The sequence below is a fragment of the Bison bison genome, unplaced genomic scaffold, assembly GCF_000754665.1.
Source record: "Bison bison bison isolate TAMUID 2011002044 unplaced genomic scaffold, Bison_UMD1.0 scf7180017864259, whole genome shotgun sequence".
NCBI lineage: Eukaryota > Metazoa > Chordata > Mammalia > Artiodactyla > Bovidae > Bison > Bison bison.
Genome location: NW_011494831.1, coordinates 5094008 through 5110613, shown reverse-complemented (window position 1 = coordinate 5110613; position 16606 = coordinate 5094008). Strand labels below are relative to the sequence as shown.

The following is a 16606-nucleotide window of genomic DNA, read 5'->3' as shown; positions in this document are numbered from 1 at the left end:
CTCTGAAAACCGTGTAGTCAGGCATAAAAAGATCACTGCTAATCACAAAGAACAGATGTTTCAAGGGAGTGATTTTAGTGCTTTTCTACATGTGGGAAGATGCAAGAATCTGGGGTCATTGAAAGCTTTCCTTAGATATGCATCTTAACTATCTAGGTGTCCTTATATCCAAAGCACAGAATGCTTCCTATTTTTTTCCATTTTAAATTCCCTTCAGGGTTGGAAACTGCAGTGAGTTGCAACTTAATCCTTGTCAAACTGGAATGGTTGGTAACATTCCTTGTTTTACACACCTTAACAACATTTAAGGGCTTTCCAGGTGGTGCTAGTGATAAAGAATATGCCTGCCAATGCAGGAGACACAAGAGATACAGGTTCGATCCCTGGGTTGGGAAGATCCCCTGGAGGAAGATCCCCTGAAGTGGCACCCACTCCAGTATTCCTGCCTAGAAAATTTCATGGGCAGAGGAGCCCGGTAGGCTACAGGCCATGGGACACAAAGAGTAGGACATGACTGAGTGACTGAGCTCACACCTGAACAATGTTTAAGTGTACAAATCAGTGGCATTGAATACTTTCACTTTGTTGTACAACCATCACCTCCTTCCTTCTTCAGAACTCGTAAGCATTTCACACTGAAAATGCGTAGCCATTAAACATTAATTCCTCCTTCTTCCCTCCCTACCCCTGAGCCACTAATGGCCACTATCCTACTTTATGTCTTTATGAGTTTGTTAAGAGTTTATCTTCTCTGTCTCCACTAATTTTCTTTCATCCCCCTTTTCCTTTCACTTGTCTGCTCACTTCACCTTCTTGTCTGCTCATTTTGCCCTCTTATTTTGTCTTGTGCCCGGAAGGTCATTAGACTCTTCTATAATCCAACTCCATTTGCCTTCAACGCAGGTCACAAGTCCTTGCTTTCTTCATGCCTCATCTCCACTTCTTTCACTCAATTCTTCCTTTCTTCTTTTTTCTCCCCCGCAAAGAAACACTATTGTGTTCTCACCTTTTTCATCCTCTATCTTCAGTTGTAGCCTTACTGAAACAATAAAGCAGTTTTGGAAAATTCTCAGTAAAGACAACATATTCATTTAAATCCTGTGCAGCCTTTTTTGAGTCTCCCTGGTTTTTTAAACCACATGATTCACCCCACCTACCAGGTCTTTTAAGTCACTGTCCTTTCTTTTATTACTTTATTCACAGAGTTATTTTCCACGATTGCCTTTCCTTTGTCACAATCTCTTCTCCACGAGTACCTGTTGGTTTCAGGCTGAAGTCACACTTTTCAGGCAATATAGTCTTGTGGCTAAGAACCTCAGAGAAATCTGTGTTGAAGTAAGCTCTGTCACTTTTTATTGACTAGGCAAATCTAATAACCTCTTTGACCCATTGTTATCTCTAAAATGAGATATCTCAAAACTGTTTTAAAGAGTACTTGAGTCAATACATTTGGGGTTAATGGATTTTCTCATGGGTTAGCAGCCTAAGCCTTTTCAATCATCAGCAGCTCAGGTTTGTCATCTCCCACATCTCTCAAAAGCTTAAGCTCCTCTGTATCTGTCCTCTGCCATTCTGCTGCTGAGTGCCTAAGCTGCCTTCTGTTCTGAGATCATCAGCTCCCATTTTTAGAGCTTCATATATGAAGGCCATAAATTATATCCCTGTAAGACATTAATACAGAAATAGCTCACATATAATTCAATTACAATTCCTCCAGCCCAAGATAATACTACCAAATTCATATGCATTCTTAGGGAAGGAATTTACTGCATCAAAATATAGTATTAAAAAAAAAACAAAAACCTTAAGGTAGATATCTTGGAAGCCTCTTGGATCAATGGAGCATACAGAGCAAGAGCTAAAGAGGAAATGATACAAGAGTTGTACTACCTCTCTGTTACCTGCTAGTTTTTAAACAGATAAACAGATACTTCAGTTCAGTCGCTCAGTCGTGTCCGACTCTTTGCGACCACATGAATTGCAGCACACCAGGCCTCCCTGTCCATCACCCACTCCGGGAGCTCACCCAAACTCACGTCCATCAAGTCGATGATGCCATCCAGCCATCTCATCCTCTGTCATCCCCTTCTCCTCCTGCACCCAATCACTCCCAGCATCAGAGTCTTTTCCAGTGAGTCAACTCTTCACATCAGGTAGCCAAAGTATTCGAGTTTCAGCTTTAGCATCAGTCCTTCCAAAGAATACCCAGGACTGATCTCCTTTAGAATGGACTGCTTGGATCTCCTTGCAGTCCAAGGGACTCTCAAGAGTCTTCTCCAACACCACAGTTCAAAAGCATCAATTTTTTAGTGCTCAGCTTTCTTCACAGTCCAACTCTCACATCCATACATGACCACTGGAAAAACCATAGCCCTGACTAGATGGACCTTTGTTGGCAAAGTAATGTCTCTGCTTTTCAATATGCTATCTAGGTTGGTCATAACTTTCCTTCCAAGGAGTAAGCATCTTTTAATTTCGTAGCTGCAATCACCATCTGCAGTGATTTTGGAGCCCCAAAAAATAAAGTCTGACACTGTTTCCCCAACTATTTCCCATGAAGTGATGGGACCAGATGCCATAATCTTCATTTTCTGAATGTTGAGCTTTAGGCCAACTTTTTCACTCTCCTCTTTCACTTTCATCAAGAGGCTTTTGAGTTCCTCTTCACTTTCTGCCATAAGGGTGGTGTCATCTGCATATCTGAGGTTATTGATATTTCTCCCGGAAGTCTTGATTCCAGCTTGTGCTTCTTCCAGCCCAGCGTTTCTCATGATATACTCTGCATGAAGTTAAATAAGCAGGGTGACAATATACAGCCTTGACGTACTCCTTTTCCTATTTGGAATCAGTCTGTTGTTCCATGTCCAGTTCTAACTGTTGCTTCCTGGCTTGCATACAGGTTCCTCAAGAGGCAGGTCAGGTGGTCTGGTATTTCCATCTCTTTCAGAATTTTCCACAGTTTATTGTGATCCACACAGTCAAAGGCTTTGGCATAGTCAATAAAGCAGAAACAGATGTTTTTCTGGAACTCTCTTCCTTTTTCCATGATCCACTGCATGTTGGCAATTTGATCTCTGGTTCTTCTGCCTTTTCTAAATCCAGCTTGAACATCTGAAGTTCACGGTTCACATATTGCTGAAGCCTGGCTTGGAGAATTTTGAGCATTACTTTACTAGCTTGTGAGATGAGTGCAATTGTGCAGTAGTTTGAGCATTCTTTGGCACTGCCTTTCTTTGGGATTGGAATGAAAACTGACTTTTTCCAGTCCTGTGGCCACTGCTGAGTTTTCCAAATTTGCTGGCATATTGAGGGCAGCACTTTCACAGCATCATCTTTTAGGATTTGAAATAGCTCACTGGAATTCCATCACCTCCACTAGCTTTGTTCGTAGTGATGCTTTCTAAGGCCCACTTGACTTCCCATTCCAGGATGTCTGGCTCTAGGTGAATGATCACACCATCATGATTATCTTGGTCATGAAGATCTTTTTTGTACAGTTCTTCTGTGTATTCTTGCCACCTCTTCTTAATATCTTCTGCTTCTGTTAGGTCCATACCATTTCTGTCCTTTATCAACCCCATCTTTGCATGAAATGTTCCCTTATCTCTAATTTTCTTGAAGAGATCTCTAGTCTTTCCCATTCTGTTGTTTTCCTCTATTTCTTTGCATTGATCACTGAGGAAGGCTTCCTTATTTCTCCTTGCTATTCTTTGGAACTCTGCATTCAGATGCTTAGTTTCTTAATTAATCAACAAATCAAACATTTGTAACAACACGATATATATGTATGGCACTTGATAGTGCCAAAGTCATATATGTTTTCTTATTTAATTCATGCAACTACCTAAACAGGGAAATTTTTTTCAACATAGTTATAGATTAGAAAATTGAGGCTCAGAGACTCCATTAGACTTGCCTAAATCTTTGTAGGTTGGAAGTGGTGAAAGTAAAAAGTGAAAGTGTTAGTCATTCAGTCGTGTCTGACTCGTGACCCTATGGACTATAGCCCACCAGGCTCCTCTGTCCATGGAATTCTCCAGGCAAGAATACTGGAGTGGGTTGCCATCTCCTTCTCCAGGGGATCTCTCTGACCCAGGGACTGAGCCCGGGTCTCCTGTATTGCAGGCAGATTCTTTGCCAACTGAGCCACCAGGGAAGTGGTGAATTCAGGATTCAAATCCCAGGCATTTGGAGTTCCCACAGTCTCCATGTGTCACAGTTTCCCAAGGCCATAGGCTAAACTGAAGAAGGTAAGATTTGTCTTTGGGCGTTTTTAGCTGTCTTTTATCAGTGCTTTCTCACCATTCCTGTGTTGGCAACCACAATGTGCCACCCAGATCCCCCTTCAAGAACAAAGGACTTACTTCCCTCACTGCTAGCAGTGCTGCTGGCTGCAATGCCTCAGCGGGAAGGGAATAATTGCCTCTGCTGAAGAGGCCTGCCTTACTCAAGGGCAACTCCTGTTGCCAGGGCTGCCCACATCTAATGACTGATCAGTGTGAAGATATAAAGGTCTACTCACCCTGGTCCTGACTCTGAAGAATGAGTTCAGCTTCAGAAATCACCAGAGAGTTGGCTGAGGCCTGCATTCAGATTGCATTGCAGGTCAGCTTCCCCCTCAGCCTAATCATGTTTCTTTCCCATTCTTTCTCCATCCTACAGGTGTTGATCTCCCTAATAAACCTGTATACTAATCTCTGCTTCAGAATCAGTGTCCTTTTGAAATCAAACCTCTAACACCATGTACAATTCATAGAACTTGAATTTCAGGCATCTGTTAAACTGAGCCCTACCAAAAGGTAAACTGATAGGAAGTCATCCTTCTCAAAGATAAGTTGCATTTTATGAAGGTCTCAGGCTGAAAACTCTAAGATTCCTAGAAAGAAGCCTTTAATGATGAAATAAATATAATAAGTGCTAGTTTCTAAGCTGGATTTGGAAATTATCGTGGACCACTGCATGTTTTATGAGTTGATTTTTTTTTTAATTGAAGGATAATTGCTTTACAGAATTTTGTTGTTTTCTGTCAAACCTCAACATGAATCAGCCATAGGTATACATATATCCCCTCCCTTTTGAACCTCCCTCCCACCCCTCTAGGTTGATACAGAGCCCCTGTTTGAGTTTCCTGAGACATACAGCAAATTCCCATTGGGTATCTATCTTACATATGGTAATGTAAGCTTTCATGTCACCTTCTCCATACATCTCACCCTCTCCTCCCCTCTCCCCATGACTGTAAGTCTATTTTCTGTCTGTTTCTCCACTGCTGCCCTGCAAATAAACCCTTCAGTACCATTTTTCTAGATTCCATATATATGCATTAGTAAACAATATTTATCTTTCTCTTTCTGACTTACTTCACTCTGTATAATAGGCTTTAGGTTCATCAACCTCATCAGAACTGACTCAAATGTGTTCCTTTTCATGGCTGAGTAATATCCCATTGTGTATATGTACCACAACTTCTTTATCCATTCATCTGTCAATGGATATGAGTTGATTTTTAAGACTGTATTTTAAGAACCATTTATAAATCATAGTAATTTGCATCATGTAGTATTTTCATCTTTTCTGAGATTTTTCTCCAAGTTTTGACCATCCACGATATGGCAGGCAGCCACTGTGTGGTAATGAATACAAAGCTGAGACAGAATTCCTGTTCTCAAGAATCTCACAGTCTAGCAGGGTCAACAGGTATCTAATAACTGTCACATGGTAAGTGCTGCCACAGAGCCATTTAAAGTGCAATGAAAACAGAGGGAGAATTATGCCTGCTGGAGAATGAATCAGAAAACATCTCAGATGGAGTCTAATATAACCTGATCCCTAAAGAATTAACCAAAATCTCTTTATAGCAAGAGTTGTGGTGATGGAGGTGGGCACTCTAGGACAAGGAACTAACCTATGCAAAACCACAGAAAGCATGAGACTGTATAGTATGTGGGAAACACAGTGCAGATAGTTTAAGATGAGTGGTGCCAGGGAAGCAAGACTAGCAAAACTCATTTCAAGCCAGTTTGAGAAGGGCTTTTAATGTCATGCTTAAGGGTTAGACTTTAGCTTACAGAGCAGTTGCCTAATACACTGAGGTAAGTCACATGATCAGATTTATATTTAAGAATATAAATTTGAGCAAAGAGGAAGTAAGGAGACCAACTAGGAAGGCTGCTCTTCCCTAATCTCAATGAGGAATAGCAAGGGTTTGTATCAGGCAGGAGGAATTATGCAGGTGCTACTATCATTCTATATAAGAAAATGTCCCAGAGAATGAGGTCATTAAAACAGAATCACCCTGCATTGCTGGAGGATTCTTCACCTCTGAGCTAGCAGGAACAGAAGAAAGGGTAAAGAAGATGTGGTACATATATACAATGCAATATTACTCAGCCATTAAAAAGGATAAAATAATGCCATTTGCAGCAACATGGATGGACCTAGAGTGTCACACTGAATGAAGTCAGTCATACAGAGGAGAAATATCATATGACATCCCTTGTAACTGGAATCTAAAAAATGATACAAATGAACTTACTCACAAAACAGACTCACAGACTCTTAAAATGAACTTACGGGGGAAGGGATAGTTAGGGACTTTGGGAAGGTCATGTACACACTCCTATATTTAAAATGGATAACCAACAAAGACTTATTGTATAGCACATGGAACTCTGCTCAATGTTGTGCCAGCCTGGATGGGAGGGAGGGTTTGGGAGAGAATGGATACGTGTGTATGTATGGCTGAGTCCCTTTGCTATTCACCTGAAACAACTACCACAGCATTGTTAATTGACTATACCCCAATACAAAATGTTTAAAGCTTAAAAAATGCATACATATATAATGGAATCACCTAAAGGTTCCTGATTGCTCATTAAGATCACTTGGGAAAGGTTTAAAAAAATGAACACTCCAGTCTCACTCCTAATTAAATCAAAATCACTAGAATGAAGCCTGGCATTAGGAAGATCCTAATGTGTAACCAATTTTGACTCACTGGAAAAGACCCTGATGCTGGGCAAAATTGAAGGCAGGAGGACAAGGGGACGACAGAGGATGAGATGGTTGGATGGCATCACTGACTCAATGGACATGAGTTTGAGTACGCTCCAGGAGTCCATGGGGTTGCAAAGAGTAGGACAAGACTGAGTGACTGAACTGAACTGAATGTGTAACCAGGGTTGAAAACCTCTAGTACAACCCATAAATGAGAAGTCTAGGGAAAACCATTCTGAGCATGGCTGTCCCAACTATGTCATCCTGGAGAATTCAGAAAGTATCAGTTGTTGCTAACACTTCAAACAGTAAAATGGGACCTGAAAAATGATTGTGTAGCATATTTACTCACAAAAGTTACTGTGAACTGACATTAATTTAAAAAAGAAGTATGTCTCTGTATAAGAATCAAAGAAATTCATAATCCTAAACTAGGCCAAACCACACCTTTGTCTAAATCAGAAAAAGCAATGACAAATCTAAGTTTATATAACTTGTGATTTATTATGCCCTGTAAAATGTCTAATATAAATGCACTAGGATGTTAAATGTGTGCCAGATACCTAATGAAGACATTTCTACCATAGAAAGTGGTAAAAGAGATTTAAATTTCTTTCTTCTGCCCTCTTTCTTTCTTTCCTTCTTCTTGTCTCTTTCTTAAATAGGAGGTAGGAGACTGAAGTGCTCAAAGGCACAATTTTTGAAGCCAGTCAGATCTAGGTTTTTGGCTCTTTGTTTTCTTTTTTGGCTGTGCTGGATCTTCATTGCTTTGCGAGGGCGTTCTCTAGTTGTGGAGAGCAGGGCTACTCTTCATTGCAGTATACGGGCTTCTCTTTGCTGTGGCTTCTCGTTGTGGAGCACAGGCTCTAGGTGTACAGGCTTCAGTTGTGGCTCATGAGCTTAGCTGCTTCTCAGTATGTGAAATCTTCCTGGACCAAGGATTGAACCTGTGTCCCCTGCATTGGCAGACAGATTCTTACCCACTGCACCACCAGGGAAGTCCCCAGACCTAGGTTTTGAATCTACATTTTGTTACTTACTAATTTCAGGTTTGAACAAGTAACCTCCCTTGTTCAAGCTGTAATTTCTTTGATTGTACAATGGTGATAATAGGAACAACATCATAGGATTCTTTTGAGAGTTTGTATATAATTTTTAAATATTTATTTATGTATTTATTTGGCTACATTGGGTCTTAGTTGTAGCATACAGGATCTTTAGTTGCTGTATGCAAACTCTTATTTGTGGCATGTGGGATCTAGTTCCCTGACCAGGGACCGAACCCTGGCCCTTGGCATTGGGAGCACAGAGTCTTAGCCACTGGACCACCAAGGATGTCCCAAGAGTTAAAGTTTAACATGCATCAAAATCTTTAACATAGTAGTTGACATTTCTATGTATATGGCTTGGTTCCTGCACTTAAGGAACTAACAAATTAGAGCTGTAGAGCTGCTAGTTCCTCCAAGAGGAGGCAAAGACCCCACCACAATGGGCTAGATCAGGAAAGACATTAGCAAGGGACATTTGTGATCTGGATAGATTGGGTGTCTATATCTACTATCTAGTTAACTAGCTGGGTATTCAGTAATTTTTCTAACTTAAAAAAAAGGTAGATTTAAATTTTAAACAAATAATAAACACTTATTGTAAGAAAAATAAGCAAATACACAAAGTAGAAAAGTAAAATTTCCACAATTTTGCAACTCAGGGTAACTGAGATTAATATTTTGGTGATTAGTATTCATTAAATATCTAGGTGCATTTGTCTTACCAAAATAGAATCATACTGTTTTAGCAACTTGGTTTTTCCACACAACAATATGTTGGGCCAATATCATCCCAAGTCAATAAGAATGCCTCTATGACAGTGGCTCTCAAATTGTGGACTCAAGATCTTTTTATACTCTTAAAATTTAGGTAACTCAAAATTTTTCTATTTATGTTGATCTTTTGACATCTACTATATTAGAAACTAAAACTGAGTAAAATTTACAAATAACAATTTGTTTAAAATAAACCACCCATCTGTGTTAAAATAAATAACATTTGTAAATGAAAAACAGGTTTTCCAAAACAAACAAAAAGTGTGGCCATGTTTTACATTTTTGCAGATCTTTTTAATAGAAGACAACTGGGTTCTCATATCTGTTTCTTCATTCAATCTACTGTAATATGTTGTTTTTGTTCAAAGATATGAAGACACTCTGGCCTCAAACAGATACATAGTTGGAAAAGGGAGGAGTGTGTTTTCAAATAACTGTAGATATTACTCTTTGAAGCTACACCAGAACTGGTCCAACAGCAAAATCTTAAATATTAATTCAATGTGGAATCTGAAATTTTTGTACTCCATAACATTGAATTCTACTAGTCTCTTTAGCAATTTGAACAGATCTTTTACCCAAGCTGGGTTTCATAACATCCTGTATTTGTCATTTAGAAAATACTGGTTCATTGACTTATATGGATTTTCCAAATCTCAGTACTTTTCATTATACAGTACTACACAATATTATGTTTTAATATCCCACCAAATTCACTAAGACTTTGTCAAATTCACAGCAGCAGACACAAGTTCTCCACAAAATATTCACTTGAAAGCTAGAATTTTATTGCAGACAAAAGTATCTTCCTTGAAGAGAAAGGCTTATTTTTCATATCTGAGAAAATGCCTGCCAAATACCTAAGTCTGAATAACTGTAGATTATCTGTCAGCTGTTTTAAATAGTGTTCCATGATAAACGTGGCTGGTTCAGCTAGCAACTCTATCACAGAAGTGCTTCTCTTCAAGTCAACCATAACACTTTAGATGTAGCAGAAAAGCTTTACATATACTTCTCTGTTCATTATACAGAATATTAGAAGACTATCAGATTGAGATTTAATAAAATTAGTAATTTTTACTGTTGCATCAAGAACATTGTTAAGGGAAACAGGCTCCTCACCCTCCCCACCCCCATCCTTTTTAAGCAAGCGAAAGAAAGGTGGTGAGAAATGACTAGTGACTCCAGTGACTAGTTGCTGTTGGTGTCACTGCCTTTATTTTGTGCTGTGGCCAACAGTTTCACCCACCATTGCTTCTGCAACAGTAATTACAAATACCAACATGTTTTTCTAAAAAAAGGCACATAACTTCTTCACCATTACCACAAAAAGTTTTTACCTCACAAACTTTCCCAATCTTAGGAACCCTCATGGGGTCTGTGGACCACACTTTAAGAACCAACATTCTACAGTATGTTTAAAGGCTGCAGTGTATTACATTGTATGTGTGACCATAGTTTAGCCAGTGTCCTTTATTGAGGGCATCTAAGTTATTTATAATTTTTCTCCATTGCCAATGACCGGAGAAGGCACTGGCACCCCACTCCAGTACTCTTGCCTGGAAAATCCCATTGGTGGAGGAGCCTGGTAGGCTGCAGTCCATGGGGTCTCAAAGAGTCGGACACAACTGAGAGACTTCACTTTCACTTTTATGCACTGGAGAAGGAAATGGCAACCCACTCCAGTGTTCTTGCCTGGAGAATTCTAGGGATGGGGAGCCTGGTGGCCTGCCATCTATGGGGTCGCATAGAGTCGGACACGACTGAAGAAACTGAGCAGCAGCAGCAGCAGCCAATAATGATGTAGCTAAAACTTCACTTGCATCCTGAATTATTTCTGCAGGTCTAGTCTTAAAAACAGAACTGCCAAGCCAAGGAGTATACATCAAAAAAAAAAAAAAAAAAAGAATCTTGAATATTGCCACATTGTTTTCCTGTAGGTTTACCAATTTACACTTGCATTTTACATAACAATATGTAAGTTCCCTTCCACTTATCAACAACAGTGATTATCTTTAAGGAAAAAAAAGGTTACCAAATTTACAGGCAATAAGTGAATTCCATTTTTCTTTAATTTGAATTTATTTACTTACTAGTTAGGTTTTTTTCTTATATTTATAAAAATTGATGAGCATTTATGTATGTTGTCCATTTCAAAATTGGAAGCCTTCTTGGGATTGTATCCTTTGGTCTGAGTGTGTAGGAATTTCTATCCAGGTTTTTTTTAACTTTAAAAATTTTTTTTATTTTTATGTGTAAATTTTTCATTTTAATGAAATTGCCTATCTTTTTTGAAAATAGCTACCCAGTCTTTTTGGAGAAGGAAATGGCATTCTTGCCTGGGAAATCCCATGGACAGAGGACCCTGGTGGGCTATGGTCCATGGAGTTCCAAAGAGTTAGACGTGACAGTGATTAAATCCGAGAGGTAAATGGCAACCCACTCCAGTATTCTTGCCTGGAGAATCCTGTGGACAGAGAAGCCTGGTGGGCTGCTGTCCATGGGGTCACACAGAGTAGGACATGACTGAAGCCACTTAGCATGCATGCATGCACACAGTCTTTTTATATTATTTGTCTCTATTTTCTGCCTTGTAGTATTTTCTATATTGTATATTTTCTGGCTTTTCTGTCATGCTTTAAACAGCCTTCTCCATCCCAATACTATAAAATGTATTTACTTCTTACTTTCTTAAAGCAGTTAACACCTCAATTCTTTACTTTTATATACTATTTGAGATAAAGATCTATTTAATCTTTTCCCAAATAGTTAACTACTATTCATTCTTTCCAGAGCGTTCAGTTCAGTTCAGTTGCTCAGTCGTGTCTGACTCTTTGCGACCCCATGAATCCCAGCACGCCAGGCCTTCCTGTCCATCACCAACTCCCGGAGTTCACCCAGACTCACGTCCATCGAGTCGATGATGCCATCCAGCCATCTCATCCTCTGTCATCCCCTTCTCCTCCTGCCCCCAATCACTCCCAGCATCAGAGTCTTTTCCAGTGAGTCAACTCTTCCCATGAGGTGGCCAAAGTACTGGAGTTTCAGCTTTAGCATCAGTCCTTCCAAAGAAATTCCAGCGCTGATCTCCTTCAGAATGGACTGGTTAGATCTCCTTGCAGTCCAAGGGACTCTCAAGAGTCTTCTCCAACACCACAGCTCAAAAGCATCAATTCTTCAGTGCTCAGCTTTCTTCACAGTCCAACTCTCCAACACAAGTCCAGATCCATACATGATCACTGGAAAAACCATGGCCTTGACTAGATGGACCTTTGGTGGCAAAGTAATGTCTCTGCTTTTCAATATGCTATCTAGGTTGGTCATAACTTTCCTTCCAAGGAGTAAGCATCTTTTAATTTCATGGCTGCAATCACCATCTGCAGTGATTTTGGAGCCCCCAAAAAATAAAGTCTGACATTGTTTCCACTCTTTCCCCATCTATTTCCCATGAAGTGATGGGAGCGGATGCCATGATCTTCGTTTTCTGAATGTTGAGCTTAAAGCCAACTTTTTCACTCTCCTCTTTCACTTTCATCACGAGGCTTTTTAGTTCCTCTTCACTTTCTGCCATAAGGGTGGTGTCATGTGCATATCTGAGATTATTGATATTTCTCCTGGCAATCTTGATTCCAGCTTGTGCTTCTTCCAGCCCAGAGTTTCTCATGATGTACTCTGCATGAAGTTAAATAAGCAGGGTGACAATATACAGCCTTGATGTACTCCTTTTCCTATTTGGAACCAGTCTGTTGTTCCATGTCCAGTTCTAACTGTTGCTTCCTGACCTGCATAGTTTTTCCTTTTGTTAAAAAATACATTTTAAAATTACTTAATTTGTCAACAATTTAGTACACTACAGAAGACTCTCCTGTTTCTCAGAATCGTTGATAGTTTGCTCTGTTCCCTTTCAACACTGTTTCTTTCGCATTTAAAATATAGCTACTTAGAAGGCAATGGCAACCCACTCCAGTACTCTTGCCTGGAAAATCCCATGGACTGAGGAGCCTGGTAGGCTGCAGTCCATGGGGTCGCTACGAGTCAGGACACGACTGAGTGACTTCACTTTCACTTTCATGTATTGGAGAAGGAAATGGCAGCACATTCCAGTGTTCTTGCCTGGAGAATCCCAGGGACGGGGGAGCCTGGTGGGCTGCCGTCTATGGGGTCGCACAGAGTCGGACACGACTGAAGCGACTTAGCAGCAGCAGCAGCAAAATGTAGCTAAGCGCCAAAACATGGTTTGCCACAACTTCATTGCTTTCCCCTCCCATTTATCTTTACTGTATCACATAGAGCTACTCTGTTCTTTTTAAGAGCTACATGATGTTCCATAATGCGGACATACCACGTTTATTTCGTCTTTCCTCTACCGATGAATGACTACGTTTCCAATTTTTCGTTATTTCTTCCATCTCTCCCAAGAACTGCTGGGGTACAAGCTTTCTTGCGCGCATGTGCAAGTGCCCACAGGTTACATTCCTAAACAGAGCTTAACTTTTGAGTGTTTTGTTTGTTTGTTTGTTTTCATTTTTGAGGGCTCTGGAGAACCAGTGCACGTATTTCGGGAAGCAAAACACACCCACAACATCCCGATCAGGAAGAGACCCATGGCGGGTTCTCACTTAGCTTCTACAGTTTTTTTTTTTCTTCCTTTCATTACGTTGAGTTTGCTTTTTACCTCGTAGATGCAACAGTTCCCAGCATCGAAACCAGCAATACACCCATTCACTTAGCCACCAAGCCCAGTAACGAAGAAAACAGGGGAAGCCTCTAGCCGCACAAGCCGTGACGCCTGCTTCCGGGAAGCGGACCGGAAGTCGCTCTTTGATTCTGCGTCAAAACCAACTTCAGGGGCCGTCGTAAAAGTGTCGCCCCTTGTCTCTGGGACCGGCCACAGGTTTCCACTCGCCTTTGGCGAGGGGTCTGGAACTGCGGGCGTCAGTTTCCCTCAAGATGGCGGACGAGGAGGCTGGGGACACAGAGAGGATGGAAATCAGCACGGAGTTGCCGCAGACCCCTCAGCAACTGGCGTCTGTAAGTCCCTGAAGGCCAGTTCCTTTTGTAACCTCCCCGCCTCCGACACCCCCGCCCCAGTCCCTTCTTACCGCGCTAACGAGGATGTGGGGCTTCACCCTTTATGGTAGCTTACGGGAATGGGGAGTCGTATGGATTGATCTGGATGGAAGCCACAGAATAAAAAGTTAGTCATCACTCAACTTCCTGCCGGGCAGGTCTCTGGAATATAATGACTTTGTAATTTATTAGCGTTGACAAGTTCAAGCATGTCTCTCTCCTGACGTGGAAAGAAATAGTAATGTTATTAGATGATCTGGTATGGGGATTTTGGAGGACGAGCCATTTTCCGATAGACGCAGTGTTAACCCGTCCTGACGATAGGAGTCCAGGACGCAGCACCTAGTGTTGTATTGCATAGCTGCCTGGGTGGGGCCTGATAGTGGCAGGGAATGCTCCCACTGTCAACTCATGTCAAGATACGGTAGGTAGCACATCGTTGTATCTTTAGAACCCAGGCCCAGTCCTCAGTGGAGAAACCCGTCTTCTGCCTTTGTTTTTTAAGGTGAAAAAGAGATGTTCAGACATTTCAGGTCAGAGCGATGCCATTAATTAGTACCGGCATCTACACTTTTCCCTTATATTTTGTGAGGGTGCGGGGGCGGGGGGCGGGGGACGAGAAGGCAGAGATAGTAAATTTGAGTCAATAGTCTGACTACAGGGAGAAAGCTGACTAAGGAGGATAAGAGGTAGGGGGCAACACTTGGGAATGCTCTGGATGTCCCCAGGCACCTAGTGGGGAGATAACATAGAAAATACTCAAATATTGGTCACTGCTTGATGTTGCGTTTTATTGATTGGCCTTTATTAGTACATGTAGAAAAGTGTGGGATATGCACTTCTTTCTGATGTGTCTTTGGTTTGCAGTTTTAATAAAAGCACTTTTTAAAGTATTTTACCCCTGCAGACACTTGAGTTTTGTTTTATGAGAGAACAGAGTGAGCTCCAGAAATAAGAGTCCACTTCAGGGACGGAAGAGACTGGCTGGAAGATAAAAATCAGGTGGGGGAGAAGTTGGAATAAGGGTTTGGCCATCAGCTAGGGCAGTGCTTGCAACCATCCTCTAACCCAAGTAGCAGTTCAACCTCATTTCACCCTGTTAAAGGAGGAAGCATATGTTTGGGATGATAAGAAATGAGAAGATACGGAAACTTTAGAAGCAGCTGAAACATCTGATCATAATGTAAACCTGTACATTTTACATCTTCAAAGGAGTGGAGAAACTGTGCTGTGGTCAGAAGTGTTACTGTAGTTTTGTGTTGCTAAAGATGACAAGCATTTATTTAAAGCTTTGATATGTTAATTCCTTGCAGGTGATGCAATAAAACCTCATCAGTCTAGACTGGATTTACTTAGAACAGTAGATAATGGTACAGAAGTCCAGCTGGAATTATATTGCAGACTCGTCAAGATACATTAGATTTCTTTGGGCAAGACTTTGAGTTTTGCAAGATAGTAGGTAGATGACCGGAGAAGGCAATGGCACCCCACTCCAGTACTCTTGCCTGGAAAATCCTGGTGAGCTGCAGTTCATGGGGTCGCTAAGAGTCGGACACGACTGAACAACTTCACCTTCACTTTTCACTTTCATGCATTGGAGAAGGAAATGGCAACCCACTCCAGTGTTCTTGCCTGGAGAATCCCAGGGACGGGGGAGCCTGGTGGGCTGCCGTCTAGGGGGTCGAACAGAGTCAGACACGACTGAAGCGACTTAGCAGCAGCAGCAGCAGCAGCAGGTAGATGACAAGAGAAATGTAGTAGCCTCAGGTTATTCACACTCTAGAGACACTGGTAAGTGCTCAAACTTTAGTACAAGAGAGGGTGAGTGAAGACCTGTGACTGGTAAGCCTCCGGATTACTTTTTTGGCTTGGATCTGTCTGCCTACTCTAGGACACCAGACATCTTCCTACTTTCCTGTTCTTTTTAAAAATACCATCTTCAATTTTATCCTGACTGTGGAGTAAGATACAAGCTTTCCAGTTTACTTATTCTTTTTCATTAAGCAAAACAGGCACAGAGATTCTTTAATATTTAAATAATTTGAATTTAAATCACCATTGGGAGGCAGGGGAAAACAAAAATAATAAATATGGGTTACAAAGGTTTAAGAAATCGTACCAATTCCATTAGAGTCTTGTCCCTGTGTATTATTATGTCCATTTTACTTATATCAAACTTCCTTCTTAGAAAGTTTGTTTTTTGTTATATTGCTATCAACAGGCATGAAGTTTCTCAAATTTCTGACGTCATACAGCATGCGATTAGAATGTTCAGTTCAGTTCAGTCACTCAGTCATGTCCAACTCTGCAACCCCATGGACTGTAGCCCGCCAGACCTCCCTGTCCATCACCAACTCCTGGAGTTTACCCAAACTCATGTCCATTGAGTTGGTGATGCCATACAACCATCTCATCCTCTGTCGTCCCCTTCTCCTCCTGTCCTCAGTCTTTCCCAGCATCAGTGTCTTTTCAAATGAGTCAACTCTTCACATCAGGTGGCCAAAGTATTGGGAGTTTCAACTTCAACATCAGTCCTTCCAGTGAACACCCAGGACTGATCTCCTTTAGGATGGACTGGTTGGATCTCCTTGCAATGTAAGGGACTCTCAAGAGTCTTCTCCAACACCACAGTTCAAAAGCATCAATTCTTCAGCACTCAGCTTTCTTTACAGCCCAATTCTAATATCCGTACATGACTACTGGAAAAACTATAGGTT

At 41.1% G+C, this 16606-nt stretch overlaps 1 protein-coding gene across 1 annotated transcript in view; it reads left to right on the top strand.

The window, feature by feature from the left end:
- The first annotated feature begins 12580 nt into the window (after positions 1 to 12580).
- UBR1 (ubiquitin protein ligase E3 component n-recognin 1) overlaps positions 12581 to 16606 on the top strand; it is a 156221-nt gene continuing 152195 nt past the window's right edge. The window contains exon 1 of the mRNA XM_010848042.1: positions 12581 to 13850. Within this exon, the coding sequence (XP_010846344.1) occupies positions 13770 to 13850 (81 nt within the window). The 5' untranslated portion in view covers positions 12581 to 13769. The remainder of the gene's footprint in view (positions 13851 to 16606) is intronic.